This window comes from Gopherus flavomarginatus, chromosome 1 (genome assembly GCF_025201925.1).
Source record: "Gopherus flavomarginatus isolate rGopFla2 chromosome 1, rGopFla2.mat.asm, whole genome shotgun sequence".
Classification (NCBI taxonomy): domain Eukaryota; kingdom Metazoa; phylum Chordata; order Testudines; family Testudinidae; genus Gopherus; species Gopherus flavomarginatus.
This window is the reverse complement of record NC_066617.1, coordinates 135,148,333-135,170,573: the sequence shown is the minus strand read 5'-3', so window position 1 is coordinate 135,170,573 and position 22,241 is coordinate 135,148,333. Positions and strand designations below refer to the sequence as shown.

At 41.3% G+C, this 22,241-nt stretch overlaps 1 protein-coding gene across 1 annotated transcript in view; it reads right to left on the bottom strand.

Annotated features, from left to right (window-relative positions):
• Positions 1–1,954: 1,954 nt before the first annotated feature.
• The window catches only part of PPARA (peroxisome proliferator activated receptor alpha), a 40,683-nt gene continuing 20,396 nt past the window's right edge, over positions 1,955–22,241 (bottom strand). Inside the window, 3 exon segments of the mRNA XM_050966022.1 lie at positions 1,955–3,519; positions 9,415–9,862; positions 21,528–21,730. Of these exon segments, the coding sequence (XP_050821979.1) occupies positions 3,272–3,519; positions 9,415–9,862; positions 21,528–21,730 (899 nt within the window). The 3' untranslated portion in view covers positions 1,955–3,271.

Genomic DNA, 22,241 nt, shown 5'->3' with positions numbered 1-22,241 from the left:
CACACATTCTGGACAGCACTGAAACTTCACTCCACACTGGCTTCCTCCAAAGCAGCGCAGACTAGTGGCTGGTGGTAGGAATGGTGGGGGATGGGCAAGGGTATAGCCAGTGTTACAACAATTATGTGGTTCCACCAGTCTAATCACCTGCATGGAAAAAAGTGGGTATAATGGGTGCTGCTCAATAGGATAAGAATGCTGCCCTCCCTGACTCCCATGGACATTTACCTGAGCAAGGTTTGTTTATTTAAGGCCTGTACAAAGGTCCAGAATTTGAACCTATATGAAAGTTGGAAACAAACAGGGACAGTGTACTGGAAATGTAATAAACCCAGAACAAGTCTGAATTACATTTCCAGAAGGACAGATAATAATAGGAAGTTGAAATATTTTAAAATATCCAGAGTATTTAGGTCCATACTTAACTTGAGAAGTCAAATACTGGCAACTCTTATGGTTTCATTATGAGTCTTGCAATATTTGATATTTTATTTAAAGCCCCATCTTCCAGAAAGAAATGATTATGTGAGAATCTCAGCCTTCATTTAAGTTTCTATCCCTCATTCTTGGGAGTAAAGTTTGAAAATGTGACCTAGAAGCCCCTAAAACACCTCTCGCTCCAAAATCCAAGACATCAGTGATATATCTTATAGTTTTTAAGCCAACTTCATAATTTTTTAGCATCTGATTCATGATTTTTGAACTTTGCAGTTGGCAATGGGAAACATTTTTAATAGCAGAAAGTACCATTGCTGAAATCCTCTTATTTTTCTCAAGAGTCACAGTGTACTGCAATAATACATAAAAGCAGATCATTTCTCAATCCACTATTTTCTGATAAAACTTGAAAATCCATTATCAAATTGAATAGATAAGGTAGGGGTCCTATATCCATATTTTTCACTGCTGCTGGTTGTGAAAAAAGAAAAAATGGTGGATGGGAAAGGTAGCATGTATGCCATCATTTTGTGTATATGCATTCTTTACTTTTCCCCTCCCCCAGACCCAGGCACCAGTTTGAACTGTGTGTGCCTAAGAAGTTACATAAGCACAGAAACTGGAATAGATTCTAAGCACACTGATGGAAGTACAGATACTTTGTTTTTAACACTTGCAATGTGTAAGCTGAAAAAAAAATCACTCTAATCTCACTCAATATGTACGGCTCAAATGACCAAAAGCCTAGCTGTACCAACAAGTCTCTAGCAGAAACAAGTTCTACGATGAAAACAGAGATTGCTGTTCTGTGTTCTGGGATTTATCAAGCCTTACTCCCAAGTTGATTCTGTTAGTGAAGGTTTATGATTCTGAGGCCTTGAAACCAGGCTACAATAAAGCAGGCATGAAAACTGACCCTTTTTCAGCCACAGAAAGTATTACTATGAAAGTATTGTCAAAATTGGCTGTCAAGATCATTGTTTTAACACCCCATAAAAAAAGATCAATAGAGAACAATAGAGAAAGATAAGAGAGCAGAAGGAGACTGTCTTTAATATATTAAATGTTACTCCCAAAAGAAACTCATGGCTAGCAGTTTTCATTCTTTATACAGTAGTCTCTGAAAAGTGGCATGATGGAGTTCCATGTCTATGTTTCAATGATTTTCAGATTAAATGTGCTCAGTTTACTGTAACATGATTGTTCTAACTGCCAGTCCTGCAGACAACATGGACAAACTCAAGCTGTGTTATTCTTGCTTATATCACCAGTAAGAACTACACTGTGGCTCAGATTCTGCCCTCAATTACATGAAACGATTTTCTCCAAGCTGTGCCCTCCTCCTTTACAACTGTGCAATCAGCATCTACAAATTCTGCTTTCTGTACCTGTTGTCTCCAGTGTGGTAGAGTAAAAGGAGGGCAGAATACAGTGTGTTTGGAATTTAGTTAATAGTTCTGTTGACAATGTATAAGGAGGAACAGAAGGCATTTCACTCAGCTGGATTGGCAGAGAATGTAAATTAATATTTTTATCAGAACAGTAAATATGTATGACTTTGAATACATATTGGGTGCAGATCTGTTGAGAATAAAGGGGCCATGTTTATACAATCATTTTTCAGAACAGACCACCACCTGAAGCTATTGTATTCTGAAGATCTGGAATTCAGCTTCCTTGGGGCAAGAATCAGACTTCTGAGTGACTCCTCAAGTCCTGCTAATTCAAAATGGCATTTAAAGTAAAAATTTCATCTTCAGCAATTAAGACTTCTCTAAGATGCACACAATATATTACATCTCCACCCAAAAGGGACTTTCGCCTAGTTTCAATAGAACACTTTTGAAAAAGCATTCCCCCATTATAAAGTACAATTCACTAACAAGCATCTTGCTAAGATATCTTTGACGTATTTTATAGAGTCTTACAGTTTACAGCCAGAAAGGACCACTAGATCAACTAGTCTGACCTCCTGTATATCAGAGAACACCAGCACAACCCAGGATCCACACACTGATACTTTGGTTGGTCTAATTTTGATCATCGGGTATTACCTCCCGTGGGAGACTAGACTATTACGTGCCATAGGCAGAGAATAGAAGGGACCAAGATGCACCAGTGCCCAAGGCTCCCGCAGTGGCAGGGAATTGATTATGTGAGTTACACTATGATAATCCTTTAATTTCTTTTTAAAGACTCTTTTTAAAAGGCTAATCCTAAAGTTAATTAAGTAGTACCATTCCTCTCATAATTCAGACAGCAACAAAGTAAATATCTTCCAAATAAATATACCTGTGCATGTATAGTTATACCCAGCCACTTGATACATCTAGCCTGACTATTGTTTGAGAAAAAATCTGAACGTGCTAGTTGGTTGTCAATAATGAACAGGAGAGTATTTAAACCAAGAGTACATAATCTATAGACGATAGTGCACATATACTGAACAAATTTTGCCCTATCTGGTAAATTAATGCTTAATGACTAGCCCAATGCAGAATATAATTTTGATCAATCAAGGTCTATTTGTTAGTTAACAGATTCAGATTTGTTAAAAACATCTACTTGTTCAGTACATACACATTCTCGCTAACCCTCAAATTTCAAACTAACCAAAGCTGCTTATGAGCAAATTCATGAGCACTACGTAATTTCTATAAAGTACTTAAAGAACCCACGACAAAAGAAGTGTGACATTCCAGTTATCTACAATTTAGATTTTTCATGTTCTGGAATTCAGCACAGCAGACAACTGTACAATGTAATTTTTCTCCCATCTATTATTAATATTGCTCTTGGTTTTAAATACCGTGGAAAAAAATACAAAAAACCCTTAATACATATCGCTGTAGATTTCTTGTAATAAAGGATGCAAGAGTGCATCAGATTCAGTCTTTTTGATTATCTGAACAAGCTGAGCATGCTCTGTGACGAGCTGTCGGAGGTCAGCCATTTTCTGGAGGAGTTTTGGGAAGAGGAAGATGTCATCAGGATGGTTGTTTTGCAAGTGAAGTTTTAGTACATGCACAATGCCCTCCTGCATCTTTTCAATGTATTCTACATTTACAAGACCAGGACGATCTGTTCTCAAAACAAACAAAAGAATACACGTCATATAATCTTGCCATTGTTGACATGTTATCTGCATGTAAGGCCTGCTCCAGGCGTCCACTGAAGACAATGACATTATTCCAATCGACACCAATGATTTTGGATCAGGGACAAAGTAAAATCTTGTCATTAGTGAACTTTTGAAACACAACTGAATAGCTATGGAATACTCTCTCAGGGGTACTGATACAGGCTGACTATATTAAATAAATAAATAGATTCTCATGACTTTTGCCAATGTTATTTCAAGATGGGCTGAAGAGAGAATTCTCCATGTGACTCACAAACCTTCTGCTATAGTACAGTGGACATGTTTAGCCTGGATATCTGATCTTACATTCTCTACATGAAGGTTGTGGGGTCTCCAACCCAAATCAGAAGGATGAATAAGATTAAGCATTTGCGTATTTTTAGTACGCTCTTTGGAACAGGGAAGGTATTTTACTGTGTTACTACAGTGTCAAACACATCGAGTCACCAATCTGGCTTGGTACTTGATAGGTATTACTATAGTGCAATTAATCACAGAGGAGGCTGGCAACATCACTTATTATTAAGATTATGAGAGACTTCCCATTATCAGAACATGTTTTCAGTTGCTCATAACTTTGACAAATATGTGGGCTGAAATTTTCCATGCCAGGTGTGTGCCTCAGGCTGGAACTTCAGCTGTTTCTAAATACGAGGCTGCGAAAAACATATGTTGTCCATGCTAAAAAAAATTTTTTTTTCTTTGGAAATACTGCACACCTGTACTTTGGAACAGGGATTTCAGATTTGGCAAATGAAAGGGAGGCCTTTGTGTTAGGATTTTGGAGAAGGGGAGATGGATCTGATGAGAAGTCTTGGTACACAGGGACAACTGGGACTGTTTGGGCAAACAGACTTGGACAAGGTGCCTCGGAGAGGGAGGGTGACAATGAAATTGGAGAAGGAGCCTGGGTAGGGAAATTTGAACTAGGAGCATCAACTGGAGGCTGTGGTGGGGGAAAGACTGATTAGATGATGAGCTGGTAGAAGTGGTGGGGAGGGGGTAAGGTATGGGGACTGGGTATGGATGCTGCAGGTGACTGGGATGGTGAGTCCAGAAGGGGAAGACTACCATTTGCTGGGCAAGGATACACCTCAGGAGTGAAGACAGACTGGCTAGGAGAGAGCAGGAATGGGACAAGGAGTCAGGGATGGGTGTAAGCATTATGATTAGGCTTGGAAAGATCAGACTTTTATCAGGAAATTTGGATTTCACCATGCAGACATGAAAAAAAATGTTTCCATTGATAATAATCCAAATTTTCAGGCAGGCAGAGCAAGAAAAATGTTGCCCAAGAACTTAAGAGTTTGATTTAAGGATATTTATTCTGTATATTTTGACATGTGATGTTGACAATGTGTGTTTTAACTGGGGCTGTCAATTAATAGCAGTTAACTTACACGATTAACTCAAAAAATTAACTGCGATTAAAAAAATTAATTGCAATTAATCACACCGTTAAACAATAGAATACCAATTGAAATTTATTACATATTTTTGAATGTTTTTCTACATTTTCAAATATATTGATTTCTATTGCAACACATAATACAAAGTGTACAGTGCTCACTTTATATTTTTGATCATTTTTACAGTGCAAATATTTGTAAACAAAATAAATATTTTTCAATTCACCTCATGCAAATACTGTAGTGCAATCTCTTCATTGTGAAAGTGTAACTTTTTTTTGCTACATAACTGCACTCAAAAACAAAACAATGTAAAATTTTAGAGCCTACAAGGCCACTTAGTCCTACTCCTTGTTCTGCCAATTAATAAGACAAACAAGGTTGTTAACGTTTACAGGAGATACTGCTGACTGCTTCTTATTTACAATGTCACCAGAAAGTGAGAACAGGCATTCACATGGCACTTTTGTAGCTGGCACTGCAAGATATTTACATGCCAGATATGCTAAACATTCATATGTCCCTTCATGCTTCGGCCACCATTCCAGAGGACATGCTTCCATGCTGATAATGCTCGTTAAAAAAATAATGTGTTAATTAAATTTGAGACTGAACTCCGTGGGGGAGAATTGTATATTTCCTGTTCTGTTTTACCCTCATTCTGCCATATATTTCGTGTTATAGTAGTCTCGGATGATGACCCAGCACATACTCATTTTAAGAACACTTTCACAGCAGATTTGACAAAATGCAAAGAAGGTACCAATGTGAGATTTCTAAGGATAGATACAGCACTTAACCCAAGGTTTAAAAATCTGAAGTGCCTTCCAAAAATCTGAGAGGGATGAGATGTGGAGAATGCTTTCAGATGTCTTAAAAGAGCAACACTCTGATGTGGAAACTACAGAACCTGAACCACCAAAAAAGAAAATCAACCTTCTGCTGGTGGCATCTGACTGAGATGATAAGAATGAACATGTCGGTCTGCTCTGCTTTGTATTATTATCGAGCAGAACCTGTCATCAGCATGGACACATCTCCCCTGGAATGGTGGTTGAAGCATGAAGGGACATATGAATCTTTAACGCATCTGGTACATAAATATCATGCGATGCCAGCTACAACAGTGCCGTGCAAAAGCCTGTTCTCACTTTCAAGTGACGTTGTAAACAAGATGCGGACATCATTATCTCCTTCAAATTGTAAGCAAACTTGTTTCTCTGAGCGATTGGCTGAAGTAGGACTGAATGGATTTGTAGGTTCTAAAGTTTTATATTGTTTTATTTTTTGAATGCAGTTATGTTTTGTACATAATTCTACATTTGTACGTTCAACTTTCATTATAAAGAGATTGCCCTACAGTACTTGTATTAGGTGAACTGAAATATACTATTTCTTCTGTTTTTTACAATGCAAATATTTGTAATAAAAATAAAGTGAGCACTGTACACTTTGTATTCTGTGTTGTAATTGAAATTAATATAAAAAGTAGAAAACATCGAAAATATTTAAATGCTATTTATTATTGTTTAACAGTGTGATTAATTGCAATTAATTTTTTTAACCACTTGACAGCCCTAGTTTTAACAGTTATAAAGCTTTAACTTTGATTCTAAGTCTATTGTTATTAAATAATTATTGCCTGCCCCTGCAGTCTCCCACAACTATGAAAATTGCAAGCGATAAAATAAAAATACTTACACATCAATATTATCTATTGAAATTACACCTCTACCGCGATAGAACGCTGTCCTCGGGAGCCAAAAGATATTAATGCGTTATAGGTGAAACTGCGTTATATTGAACTTGCTTTGATCCACCGGAGTGTGCAGCCCCGTCCCCCCGGAGCACTGCTTCATCACATTATATCCAAATTCATGTTATATAGGGTCACATTATATCGGGGTAGCGGTGTATATATAAAAATAGAAATCTGCCAAGCGTAATTACTATACCATCTTTACTTACATGATCACATCTCCCTCTCCTCACTCTCCTCCCCCTATGACTCCATCATTCAGTGCATTGGGTGGCTGGTGCTCACTTAATGAGCAGCTATTTAATATTTTGTTTTCTCCTTGTTCTGTGTGTGGCCCCAGGCCTTATTTGCTGCCCATTATGCATACCCTGCCCTGAAGACAGAATTATTAATTTCTTCATGAATTTTTCTGTAGCACTCATCACCACAATATCTGAGCATCTCACAATAATTAATGAATTTATTTTCACAACACCCCTGTGAGATATGGGGATATTATTATCCACATTTTACAGTTGAGGACTGAGGCACACAGAGATTACAGTCAAAAGTATCCACTAATTTTGGGTGCCCAAATTTGAGACACCTAGACCCTGATTGTTCAGTGTAGCTAGAATTATAGAGTGTTTATTATGTTCAAAGCATAGCTTCCTTTTACTTTAATTGCAGTTGCAAGTGCTCAGTTCTTCTGCAAATCAGACCCCAAGGTCTCAAGTCAGGCACCCAGAACAGGAGGCGCACAAACAATTAGTGACTACTTGGGAAAAGACTGGTTTGAGTGACTTGCCAAGCATCACATCAGAACTCCTTGGCAAAGGCAGGGATAGAATCCAGTTCTTCAGGTTAGCAATCAGCTGCCCTAACCATGATACCATCCTCTCTCTTCCTTGACCTTCCATCTCATTCACTACACACCTCCAAACTTCTGTAACAAATAACGCAGGGCTCCTGCTCTCCTTCACTACACAGCCCTGCTGCATCTCCAAAGCACTATCCTGTGCACTGAATGAGGCAGGAGTCTTGTGAAAAAAAACCACCATGTGATCATGTATTAAAAACTGGATCATATTAATATGCACAAGAGGACTGAATTAGAGTTGCACAGGCATGGACAATTCCAGCATTTTCTCACTTTTGAGAGCTTGAGTTTACAACCTTAATAATTTTTTTTAACAGCTGTGTGCAGTAAAAAATAATGTTCACAGGGTATACTGGGCCTTCTGTCTTATAGTAAATGACAGGGGGTGGGGGTGTTTGTGGATTGTACTTAGAGGGTATCAGGTCATAAGCTGCGGTACACTGATGACAGAAGGAAGTTGGGATGTTGGGGCAGAGGTTTTTGGTCTGCACATTAAATAAAAGATGGAAGATGCAGGTTGGGCAGGTGGCTTATATGTAGTGAAGGAATTGATGCACTATATTAAGTATGGGACAGTATAGTGGGATATGTGGCTCATTCTGTGAATACTGGGAGAACAGGTGAAAAGGCTGTCCTGTTAATATGGGTGGATGAGGATCCAGAGATGGGAGGGTAGAGTTTGTTGTTTGGAGCACCCTGACTGTGCATTTCCAAATGTTTGTGAGGAGTTTTAAAGTGAAACCTTAACTCTGATTTTTTCCATTTGTTGATTTTAAATTACATTCTTATGCCCCCCAAGTTATTAAATTTAGAGTGTAAACAATGTTGGGCAATGGTTTGTTTGAGGTCATCCGTGAATCATCTAGAACAGTGGTTCTCAAACTTAATAGACTACTGTACCCCAAGTTTCACCTCACTTAAAAACTACTTACAAAAATCAGGCATAAATAATACAAAGAAGTGTGTCAGCACACTATTACTTGAAATATTGTACTTACATTTCAGTGTACTGCATGTAGAGCAGTAAGAACAAGTAATTGTCCGTATAAAATTTTAGTCTGTACTGACTTCACTAGTGCTTCTTATGTAGCCTGTTGTAAAACTAAGCAAATAACTAGATGAGTTGATGTACCCCCTGGAAGGCCTCTGCATACCCCTGGTTGAGAACCACTGAGCTAGCACAACTTTAAGCCTTATAACATAGAACGTATTTATAATCTTAACTCAAATTTAAGAATGCTATTTTCTGGAAATAAACATTAAAATTAAGGTCACTATCCTGCAATATGAAATGCCTGGGCAGAGTGCTGTAGCTGCGCAAACCCTTTGATTTCAATGGGGAGTCCACTCACATGTACCAGAGAGCAACATCAAAGCCATAACTTTATTGGCCTCTAAGGATGAGATTAGAAGAAACAGGAATATCTAACTCCACTATCAGTCCCATATTGTTGTATTTCTCTGCCTGTTTCAGAGTTTAGAAATATTTCTTCATGCCCAACCCTATTACCTCAAGGACTGGATACTCTTCACATCCCACTTTCAAAACTAGAAAGCCCCAAGGCACCAATCCAACAACGTGTTGTAAATAGGCAGACTCTTGTGCAATACATTACAGGATTAAGGCCTTAATGAGCATGTGTCTTGTACCAAACATAATTTAACATGAGACAAACATTGTTAGTGGCAGAACTGAATTGTCATAATTCCATAAACTGCAACAAAATATACTTTTCCATTTTTAATTACTAAATGATGGGAGTGAAATAGTAAATATTACTTCAAAGAACAGATATTTATCTCTTACCTCCACAGCAAATGATAGCAGCTACAAAAAGCGATATGTCACTATCATCCAGCTCCAGTGCATTGAATTTCATTGCAAAATCAAACTTCGGCTCCATAATATCACAAAATGGCTTTCTTAGGCTTTTCAGGAACTCTCGAGTTATAAAGCCGTTTCCATAGGCTACCAGCATCCCATCTTTGTTCATTACAGAAGCTAGCATGGCAAAAATGGCTTCATAAACTCCATATTTTAACAGAGTCACCTGATCATTCAAATCAAGATTTGAGAAGCCAGGAATAGATTTGGCAAATTCAGTAAGTTCTGTTACAGTCTCTACAGATGTACACTGGCAACAATGGAAGATTCGAACTTCTGCTTCCTTGTTCTGGATTCCATTGGCTACCAGTTTTGCCACCAGAGTCTTCTCTGCCATACAGAGTGTTTCCATGTCATGTATAACAAATGGCTACAGAGAAAGGTACCAATTAATCCATTTACAAAATAAATATTTGAGGACTATTTCATTCCCCACACTGATCAGTCTTCAGCCATTAATAAACTCTGAATTAAAAGGATAAGGACCAAATTAGTAGTACTAATGTGGCATTTATGCAGATGACATCCTGTGATGATTTGAGAAATCTGTCTATACAGTTTATGAATTCTGGTTGAAATGGTCAAATTGATCTTATGAAAAACACAATCATGGAATGTCTCTATGTCAATGTGTATCCGCCATTGCTGATGAGCCTATCATTACAACTCTCCCAGCCTGGTCTAAATTTAAAACTTAGGTTGACATAGTTATGGCATGCAGGAATGTGAAAATTCCACACTGTTGAGCACCATAGTTATACCAACCTAACCTTTGGTGTAGATGCAGCTAGGTTGAAGGAATGCCTCTGTTGCTGTAGCTATCATTACTCTGGGAATGGAATTCCTAGAGCAATGGAGAAACACCGTCACTGTAGCCTGCCAAACCATAGCTATGCCACTATAGCTATGGTTTGGCAGGCTAGAAACAATGGCCCCAGGCTAGAAACAATGGACAGTAGTTAACATTAATTACCGTGCTCTGATTGGTCAATAGGTATGCTAAGGAGGTTGGCTGGAGTAGGGACAAATGACTTCCTCCAGCTCATCTGTAAGGAGTAAAGTGCTTAGAGAATGTAAAATTACCAGTAGCAAGACACAAGAACCAGCAACTGGTGGTGGGACATATGAACCTGAGGGACTTGCAGAGCCATCTAGGAAACCTTGGGCTGGAGACAGGGGAAATGTTCGGCATGCTTTCACAGGGGGAGCAAGGGGGTTTAGCTATGCAACCAACCAAGATTAGAGAAACCAAGCTGACCTATGGAGGGAGAGACACTATAAATCAGAAATCAAGCCATGAACTGCAGAAGGAGGATCTTGGACATCCCTAGAGTATCCAGACCCCAGTCCAAAGAATTCTCTGAAGTGATGAGAAAAACTGTTGCAGGGAAATGTGTGGAGGATGTATTACTTTAATATAGCTCTGTGTATTTCTTATGAGGTTAAGTAAAGAACAGTGGTGGTTTAGAATTTTTCACAAAGTCTGTCCACATGTTTGTTATGTGTGGCACCTCTCATGCTCTGTTAAAAAGTTAACCTCTGAACCCAAAACACCCACATGGCTACAGTTCTGGGAGAAGGCGTGTTAAAGTTATGGAAAGTTTGAGGGGTAAGTAGTGGTCCCCCAGGGGCTGGGCAGTTGGACTACAAGGTCTGTTCTCAGGAGGAGGTGCTAGACAAAGGGCCTGTACTGCAAGAATGTCCCTGGGACCCCAGCTAGGGGCAGCGCATAGTCTCTGTTCAGCCTCTGACAGCTTGAAGTACATGGAATCCAGTTGCTGGAACCCTCACAGCAGTCTGGTGAGCAGTCAAGAGAGGGCATTTGACAAAATCTGTGACACATCCAATTCACCTCTGTGGGATATTACCTATGTAAATACTAAGGACTGCGAGATTTCACTAAGAGGAACTCATTCAGTCATTTAAACATAGGTTGGCACTTTACATATTTACACAGTTCTCTTACAACTATCAGTAGAATTGGACTTTTGTATTGTTCTTGTACTTCACTACTGGATTATTTATTTTAAGTTATATCTGTGCAACTGATCTTCTGAAGGAGCTCTAGCCATGACTCCTATTTAAGGTTAGTGCTGGATTGTTATTACAGATAATGATTTTCAGGACACTAGAACAGTGTCTCACAACATAATAAATATGTCAGCACTAAGCAAGAACTTTCTCAATGAATAAGGATGCTCTAAATAAAGAAATCTGTGTACTGCAAACTGAGGAGATGATTCCTTCAAATCATAATTAAAAGCCACAATTTCTTAAACTGAGTGATTGGAGTTCAGGAAAATGATAACCAGACTATAAAGCCTCAAAATATTTTTGAAGAGCAAGAATTAGAAAAAAGGGCTATCCATTAAGAAAAACTAGGTCTAGAAAATCAATGAAGTTTACACCAGTTATAAATCTGGTTCCTTAAATTAATCAAAGTATTTCCCATCTAAGGTAAGTAAACCATAGGGTGAAGTCCTTAAGTCCTTATTCAAGTCTTCAGGCAAAACTCTCCTTGTAGTCAGGTGAGTTTTGCTTGAGTGAGTAAGGACTTCAATATTTAACTGAGAGTGAAAAGGTTAATCTCCATTTAGCTTACTGCAATATATACATTTTTCTTAGGAGTCAGTGACATCTCATTGGTACTTGTCCATCTTTGATCTGCTTATGGTAGCTACACTCTACACCATTTCAGTACCTCTAAATATTATGAACATAACTTCACAGGGGAATAAAACATTCAAGTTTCTAAACCATTTAAAAGGTTTAACCTATTTTTTAAAATACTGTGGGTCATTAGAACTTAACACCTTTTCAGTACGAACTGCTGTTCTTTGAGGGTGGTGTGTGTGTGTGGAAAAGTCTACTGCCAAATCCATCTTGGGACCCAAAGTTAATACTGCTACCTTGTCTCTAGAAAAAAGAGCTTGTAATTTCTGAAAATGAACTACAGTTGTGCCAAGAAGAAATGGTTACTCACCCCGTGCAGTAATTCTGTTTTTTTGAGATGTTTGTCCTCCACTCCAGGTGTGCTCCACTCCAGGTTCTCTAATGTCCCTGTGCTTTGGACTGGAGATTTCTCACAGCTGTATCCATTTGGCCTGCACATCTGTGTTAGCCAGTCTCGTGCCCAGTGCAGTTGTTACATAGGACCACATGTGAAAATTGCCCTCAGTTCTTCCTCTACCGGGGAGCCCCACGGCCATGAACTCCGAAGCAGAGGGGTCAGAGGGCAGGTAATGGAGAACCCATCGGGGAACACATCTTGAAGAACCACAATTACGGCACAGGGGGAGTATCCATTTCTTCTTCTTCTTCAAGTAGTGTCCCCATGGGTGCTCTAGATGGCTATGGAGCAGTGCGCTTTAAGGCAGAAGGGGCTTTGGAGCTGAGTCCAGTACGGTGGAAAGTACAGTCGAGCTGAATGCAGTATTGGGGGTGGAGTCCTGACTTATTGCATAGTGTTTGACGAATGTATGGATGGATGCCCTAATAACGGCTCTACAGATGTTGATGACTGATAGGTTTTTGAGGAAGGCCGTGGAAGTGGCAATGGACCTGTGTGTAAGCGAAGGTGGCTGAATGTTACAAGACTGATCACGAGTTAATGCAGTTTGATATCCACTTGGAAAGTCTCAGGTTAGAGACTGCTGACCTTTTTGATCTGTCTGCTATTGAGATGAATAACTTGTCTATCTTTCTGAAGGGCTTTGTTCTGTCTAGACAAAAGGCCAGAGCTCTCCAGGGTATGCAGCGTGTCTTGGGAATTCAGATGTGGTTTTGGATAGAAGACAGGCAAATGAGTGCGCTGACAGAGATGGAACTCAAAAAAGAGATCTTATGTAAGAATGAGAAGTAGGGCTGCAGTGTGACCTTGTCATTAAAGCACCGTGAAGGGGGGATATGCCACTAGGGCCTCTATTTCTCCAACCCACTGCACCATCACGGATGCCATCTTCACTGCAAATGGAGCAGTGAGAAGGTAGTCAGAGGTTTAAAGGTCAGTCTTGTGAGGCATTTCAGGACCAGATCGAGGTCCCATACTGGGGTAGGGTATTGGACCAGTGGATAAAAGGTTTCCCATCCTTCCAAGGAATCTTGCTGTGGTTGGGTGGGTAAAGACTGAATAGCCCTCTATTGGGGGATGAAAAACCATGATAGGCGCCAGGGAGACTCCTATGGAGCTCATCAATAGACCCGAGGTTTTCAGAGCTAGGGTGTAGTATATCCAGAAACGATGTAGTCATTGGTGAAAGCTGCCTGTGGTCACACCAACTAGCAGACCACATCCATTTTTCAGAATACATGTAGTGAGTAGATTGTTTCCTGCTGTGCAATATCACTATTTTATGTCCTCTGAGCAGGCTGTCTCTAATCGCATGAGCCATCAACAACCATGCTTTGAGACCAAGCATCATGAGACTGGGATGACAAAATCTTCCTGCACTCTTAGAAGAGATGATGCGGAGTGATGAGAGTGACTGGAGGACTAAAAGATGGTTTTCTTACCAGATACAGCTATGTTTGCCTGAGCCAAGTCGGAACTATTAGAATTACTCTGGCTCTGGCACTCTTTATTTTGAGCATAACTTTGGCTATTAGGTGAGTTGGCAGGAGTGCATACTCTAGGGTTGACCACCACTGAAGGTGAAAAGCATCCCCTATGATTGGTGACCCAATCTGCCCCTTGAGCAGAAGTGGCAAATAAGTCTATCTGGGGGGTACCACAGTGACAGAATCTGTGATGTAATATGTTGGGGTTTATTTTCCACTTGTCATCTTGGAAGAAGTGTCTGCTGAGTGAGTCTGCAGTCACACTCTGAATGTACAGGAGATAGGCTGCTGTGATAGTGATCTGGTTTCATATGCACCAGTTCCAGAGTCTGATGCCTTGGTGAAACAGGAAGAGGATCTTGCTCCTTCTTTCAGCAGCCAATTGTCCTGGTAAGGGAATACTTTCCTGCATAGCTACCATCAACACAACATTCTAAAAGATCTTCAGGCAGATGATAGGCCAAAGGGGGGCAATCAGTATTGATAGTGGTCCTGGCCAACAACAAAATGGAGAAATCTTTTGTGGGATGGGTGGATAGTGATGTGGAAATATGAATCTTGAAAGTAGGGGGCTGAGAACCAATCCTTTCCTCTAATGGAATTATCACTGCGTGCATCATCATTCTGAACTTCTGTGCCTTCATATAGGTGTTGAGTAGTCTCAGGTCTAGGATGGGTCTCCAACCTGCACTCTTTTTTGAGATACCAGGAAGTACTTGAATAAAATCTCTTCCCTCCATTCTATATGGGAACTGGTTCTACAGCTCCCATGCATAAGAGTGTCTATTTCTTGAAAAAGCATGCTCTCCTGAGAAGCGTCCCTGAAGACGGATGGGGAGGAGGGTTCATTGGTGGAAGTGAGGCAAAGTGGACTGTGAAGAATATCTCCAGGACCCAACTTGTCCGCAGTGACAGACCCCCAGCTCACCTGAACTTGCGAAGACAGTTAGAGAAGGGAGGAAGGCTGGTGATTCAGTGCAGCTGAAGAGGATGACGATGGTAGTTCAGACCTAAGTTCCTTGTAACCTGCGCATGTCGGCGGGGAGAGGAGCCCATCCTCTGGCCCAGCCCAGCTGGAGCTGCCGCGGACCAGGAGAGGTCCCTCTCACCCAGACCCAAGCTCCTGTGGCAAGAGAGGGTTTGGGGGAGTTCTCTCTCCCTGCCGCAGCCCTGGGGCAGCCTGCACTCCAAACCCCTCATCCCCAGCCCCACCTCAGAGCCCGTGCCACCCCATGCCGCAACCCTCTGCCCCAGCCCTGAGCCCACTCCCACACTCCAAACCCCACCACCACCACCCATCACCTCCATATTGGTGCACATAAAATTAATTCTATACATGGACATAAAAATTTAGAGGGAACACTGGTTCAGACCCTCAATCACCACATTAAAATTGCTGCTTGGTGTGTGAGGCAGTAGGCTGAGAAGTGGACGGTTTCTCTGAAACCTATGCCTTCTCTGGTGTGGCACATACATCCTCTAGGAGAGAAGGAATTGGACAGGGCAGGATCTGAGGGCCATCTGAGACTTGCTGAGTTTTGTAGTGTATGTCGGAGTATAAATGCCAAGAGAACGCAAAGTCACTCTAGAATCCCTCAGTGGTTGCAGAGACTTGTCTGTACTATCTGAAAACAAATTAGAGCCATCAAAAGGAAGGTCCTCAACTGTATTCTAAATCTCCTTTGGGAAACCAGACAGCTAGAGCCAGGAGGCTCTTCTCATCACCACCACTGTAGTGATTGAATGGGAAGCAGTATCAGCAACATCGAGAGAGCCTTGTAAGGTTGTTCCAGCAAGTAGTATGCCATCCACAACAACTGCCTAGACTTGTTCCCTGTGTTCTCCCAGTAGATTGACAAATGAAGTTAGCTTGATAGAAATGACATGGTTGTAATTTGCCATTAAAGCTTGATAACTGGCAATTCTAAATTGAAAGGAAGCTGAAGAGTAAGACTTTCTCCTTAGTAGGTCCAAGCGCTTATGGTCTTTGTCATGAGGCATGGATTTAGTGTGGTGCTGCCCACCACATTCATTGCATCCACCACCAAGGAGTTAGGTGAGGGATGGGAAATAAAATCTGAGTCCTTTGCTCGGGCACAATACTTCTTGTCCGTTCTTTTGCAGGTAGGCAGAATAGAAGTTGGCATGTGCCAGGTTATCTTTGTTAGTTCTAAAAGGGCCTCATTTACAGGTAAAGCTATGCATGCCAATGAAGGTGAGTGAAGGACATATCAAGCACCTTATGATGAGGCTCTGTAACCTCCTTGAAGGGAATCTGCCAGGAGTCTACAACTCTCTTGATCAGATCCTGAACATGTTTTAAATCACCCACCAGGGATGGAGGAGGAGGCATGACTGCTTCATCTGCAAATGAAGAGGAAATGTTCCTGTAAGAGAAACCTCTTCATTGACTTCCTGCTCCTCAAAAAAATCTTTTTGAGGGTCAGGTCTCCTGGAGGGAGCAGGTCATGCAGGCTGCCTCTCTCTATGATGGATGGTACTGGATGATCTGGAAAATTCTTGGCAATAAGCCACCCCAGGGTCCCAAATATGGAGAAGGAGGTGCAGCATAAAGCAAACCAGGAGGCACCCAAGGGTGCTCATACCAGTGAGGTGTTGGTGGTAATCATGGGTTGCAAGTAGCTGCAGCTTCAGCAAAAGCCTCTGGGACGGACCCTCTGAAGGACTGAGGAGACCAACTCTGGACTGACACTTGTGAGATCAAGGCAAGATCTGCCTCAGAATCCTCTTCCTCAGGTTCACTCAGGAATGGTGGAGCTCCTGGAGAGATCTGAGGTGAAATCATTTTAGGTGATCCTGATGTTCTTGGTACTGACAGCAAATTGGAGCTGAGGACCCCAGTCAGGAGTCTCAGTTACAGCCAGGTCCTGGGGGAAACAGAACACTTGCAGCACTATGAGGAACATCAATACCAAGGCTCATGATGTCAGTCATGGCTGAGGACCCTGATGATAGCACCTGAAGACTGTGGTAAGAGGGAAGCATAGTTGTTGACAGAGCCGAAGATCTCATGTGCCCCGAGGGAAGCGTGGTCAGAACCTCAGTGGACTTCAATACTGCAGAAGCAGAGGAAGAGCTCTTCTTGCTGCCTCAATCTGATAATGGTACCAAGGGTCTCTCTGGGCCCGTGGCCTTGCCGCCTTGTGATCTAGCTGTACCCTGGGTACCTGCGGAACTGAGAGCCTGTGAATGGGGTGCTGGAGTACCTGAGTGAACCAACAACCTTGGCTTTTTAGAGGTAAAATATCTACATGGCGAACCCTTTTTCTTTTGAGGACTTGACAGAGGAGTCCTGTATCTTCCTCTTGGGTGCCCTGGAACTGTGGGACTTCAAGGCAGCAGACTTGCTTGGGGACTGACATATGGGGGGGTCCCTTGGCCTGGGTCGGAGGTCAGACATAGAGAGCTCCCATCACGAGGAGGCAAAGCTTTAGTTCTCTATTTTTTCTGGTTCTTGATTTAAAGGCCAGATGAAAATTGCACTTTTGAGCAATAGATACAGCGGGAATGTCTGATGCTGACCGGGATTGACTCCTGGCATGATAAACAGCACTTGAAGCCAGGAGAACTGGGCATCACCTCCTAGTCAGAAAAATGTCAGATCTAAACATCTATATAAATTGTATGTAGAAAAATATTTAAATAAAAAGAAAAAGAAGCTATAATAGGAGTGTATACTAACTGTGGAAAAACTAACACTAACACTACTACAATCAGCAAGAGAAAAAATAGAGTTGAGGAAGCCTATATAGGACAACTGCTAAAGCTCCATCTCAACCCAAGGTGGTTGAGGGTGGCTTGCCGACGCAGTGCTATATAATAGGAGGAGGCATGAGACTGACAAATGCATGTGCAAGCCAAACAGACTCTGCTACGAGAAATCATGTGTCAAAAGTGCAGGGGACCTAGAGTGGAGCATCTGTAGGAATGTTACTTGAAGAAGAACCAGAATTTATTGAAATTAACTGCTAAAGTACTGTTCAGTAACAAGTAAGCTGGATTCCCATCACCACCAACTGAACCTGAAGGGCCTATGTTTAAAAAAACCCCTAACCCTGTTAAATAAAAAAATATTAAAAGGCATATTCTCCAAGTGTTAGCAGGGTATGAATGAACTCTCCTCTGACATCTAGCAATGAGCTGGGGGAAGAGACTTCAGGAACAGAGTGTGTTTGCATAGACATGCCTATTCGCCTAGGTGTGTAGCATGATGAAGCTGCTTTGCCAAAACAGTCACTTTTGGCTGATGGGCAGCAGAACTGTACTTAGCATGCCCTGATTGAGGGGGTCACCTGAAATGGAACTTCCACCTGCTTAGCGAGTGAAGGGATGCCAAATACCAATACAGGAGAGACAGGTGGGGTCAGATGTTCCTACAAGGTGGTGTGGACTCTACCCAAAAAGTCCTATGCACCCTTTGACCTTCCACTCTCCAGTGTTTAAAGACAGAGCTAATTAGACTAAATTGAGAGTCTGTGTTGCTGTGCAGTGATTACCAGAGCTGATAACCAGGTCTAGAAGCTATGTCTTAGCCCTGGTGTAGGCACAGTGATGAAAGGAAAGAAAATGCAGAGGCTGTACTGACAGTGAGGTTCCCCGCTACCCATTGAAATCACTGAAGATGTGGGTGGAACCTAGAACTGCAGAAGTAACAGCATGTGATCAGCAGCAGCAGTGGCAGACAGCAACCATAGAGACATTGCTTGATTACTCCTCTCCCTTTGTTCATAGGAGTTCACCTCCCACCCCAACACACCTCTGAATTCTGAGTCTTTGCTAACCAAGGACAGCCAACTGTGAGCAGGGTGCATTGGAGGAGTGTGAGATTCACTAGAGAGACATTTGTCAGTCAGACTTTTCCACCACAAGGTGGAAAACTTAGGCAAAGGACACTGCTCAACACATTGTGGGGCCAGGTTTTGCTTATGGTTGCATGCTTTTGAATGCAGTTGTGGTATTTTCCCAAACTTATGCTTGGCTCCCTTTCATTAAAAGTTCTCTTTTGTTATATACAGACTTAGTGCTTCCAAATGGGGAAGTATTGCCTCTCAGAGGCGCCCACGGGTGGTTATTAAAATTTTCCAGATTATTGGGTGGAGGCTTGAGCTGGTTCTGTTTTGAATGATTAAGAAGAACCCCTCAATACTGAAGCTAGCCCTTGTTGCCACTGACTCCACTTCACAGGAGAGTTACACAAGGAAATACTTTGTTAAACAATCTAAATCCTCCTCCTTGCCATGTACTGGGGGAGAAATATATTTTATTTACGAATACACAAGCTCTGATTCTCCATTGTCTTGTTTATGTACATCTATCCCAAGTCAGTGCAAAATGCTATCATTGCTATGAATAGAAAATTCTGATTTGGCAATTTGTACATCTATTTTGCACAGACATAAATGAATACACAAAATGCAAGGTCTAGAAATTCAGGTCCGCTGCACCTACAGTAGATATGTAACCAGAAGTCTTGATTATAACTTATGAAAAGTTTGTGAAGTACTGTGTGCTGGTCCATACTATGTGTTTTAGATTTATGTAGATTTAACCTACAATGAAATTAAATACCTGCTTAATTTAAGGCATGTGAATAGTTCCATGGAAGTCAATGGGACAATTTATGTGCTTTACTGATTGGGTACACACAATGGAATGGCACAGAGATAGTGTATCAAGGAACCCACAAGAGAACCATTGATCAACTCATAAGAGAAACAAATATTACACAATTTCCTACAAAAAAAGTAGTAATTTTGGTATTCCTGAGTAAGAATCAGATAGTGTTCACCACTTAATATAAGAGACTGGCTAGGTTATATTTTAGGCAAAATAAACTCCATAATAAAAATCAAATTCATTTTCAACCTTGTTCACTTTCCCCTTCAAAGGAAATCATACAATTAGAGTAGGGAAGATGTGTGTACCACCGGCTAGAGCTGGAAAATAAGACTCAGGAGACCTGCATTCTGTTGCCACTCTGTCACTAAGTCACTCTTTGTGACCCTGAATCAAGGCACAACCTTTCTATGCCATGGTTTCCCCATTGTATAAATGCTGATAACAAAACTTACCTCTGAAAAGAACTTTGATATCGGTGGATGAAAAGTGTTATCGAAATTCTAAATTTTATTACCATTATAGTAGTCTTAATAGGAAATAAATACATTTTTCCCCCAATACTAAACCAGGTCTGAAGTTAGATATCACATTTCATTTTTTGATAACTAATTTACTTCCCCTACCATTTAGTCCCTTGTCACATGGTGACACTGGCCCTTTAAGAGGGAGCAGAACACTCCAATTTGGCTGATTAACTGGATTTAAATGAGGGCACTTGGGCCCTAGGGAAACAGATCTGGTGAGTCAGGGCTGCCTGACAGGAGAAGCTTGAGTATGAGACAAAAGCTGGCACAGACTATACCTGATCCCTGGGAGAAGGCAGGAGAGCAGCAGGAGGGGTTTGCTGGCTGGCATCCTCAAGCCAGAGAGCCAGGGCAGTAAGGCTGAAGGCCAGGGAGCAACAGAGGAAGTTGCCTGCTGGCCCTAAGCTGAAGAGTCAGAGCTAAAGGCCAAAAGCAGAGGAGGAGCTTACCTGCTAACATCTCCACGGCTGGAGAGCTGAACCCAGAGGAACAGAGAGACGGCCAAGGGGAGTCAGGGATACTCCCCTGGCAAGAGAGGCTGTGGCTGTTTCTGCAGGGAAGAGTCAGGTTGCACGACAGCTGAAAGGGCTGGGGTGGCTGTCCAGGGCCAGAGGAAGAACAGAAGACTGACAGGGTTTAAGGGACTAGATGTTGGGGATCTTAATCACTCAGTGTGATAAATGAATTTTATGTTGGGACTGTTATGGACTATTTTGCATAAAATTTTTAATAAACCAATCCAACAGAAGAATAGTATTGAGTGAGCAGAATGTCCATGGGGGACACCTGGGCTATATGAAGCAGGATGCCACAGCCGCAAGGGACTGCTCAGGAGGTGGCCAACCCCATTATGCTGCTCTGCATCATCTAGTACACCTCTACCCTGATATAATGCGACCTGATATAACACGAATTTGGATATAATGCAGTAAAGCAGTGCTGGGGGGGGGAGGGCGGGGGCTAGCCTGCACACTCCTGTGGATCAAAGCAAGTTCGATATAATGCAGTTTCACCTATAATGCAGTAAGATTTTTTTGGCTCCCGAGGACAGCGTTATATCAGGGTAGAGGTGTAGTTTACTGTGACCTTTCATTTACAAGTTAACCACAACTTTATTTTCTAAAGCTTCCCATTATACTGATCTTACATATCAAAGACTAGATTTACGACAGGTACTACTTTTTCATATTTCATGTCTACCACGTAGTAGTAGACCACTTATTCCTAAACGATTTGCTTAAGAATGCTACAGTTCATTGCATTAGCATCAATATATTTTAGCTCTACAATAAAATTAAAGCAAAAAACACTTACTGGATTGTTATTGGTTTTCCCTGCGAGGATGACTCTAGCCTTGACCTTGTTCATATTGAAGTTTTTCAGATAGGCCTCATAGATTCTCTTGGCTAGAGATTTAAGATCTGCCATTTCTGAATCTTCCACATCTTGTTCACCTGTTAGAATTTCTGCTTTCAACTTTGCCTTCTCAGACCTTGGCATTCGTCCAAAACGAATTGCTGGTAAAAAGACAATTATGAAACAAATACATAAAGTCCATACTATTTTTCCCTCCCTGAATACAGCAGTCAGATTTCTATCTAGAAGAAGTAATGACTAGAGGTAGGACATGCTGACTCTAATAAAGCCATGAATTAAATAAGACAGCTCTTCCCCACATAATTCGTCGCTAATTATTAAATCACCAATCTCCAATGAGGATAATCAAAATGTCATGCTTCAGAGCATAAGCTGATAGATGCAGTGGTCCACAATTAGTGCACTCAGCTGTATGCGGAGGGGAAAGGGCAATGTACTACTGTTTGCCTTCAGCTGAAGCATCTTATTCTAGCCATAGCTTTCGGCAGGAGACTAAACCGGACTAGATTTTAATGATTATATACTTGCTGTGAAAGATTGGAAAGCAGCCAGTAGACCTACATCCCATAAATAAAATTTAGAACACTCAGATCTAGTATTATCCCAAATTACGAAATACACTATATTTCTAAATCCTCAGAAGATATGGGG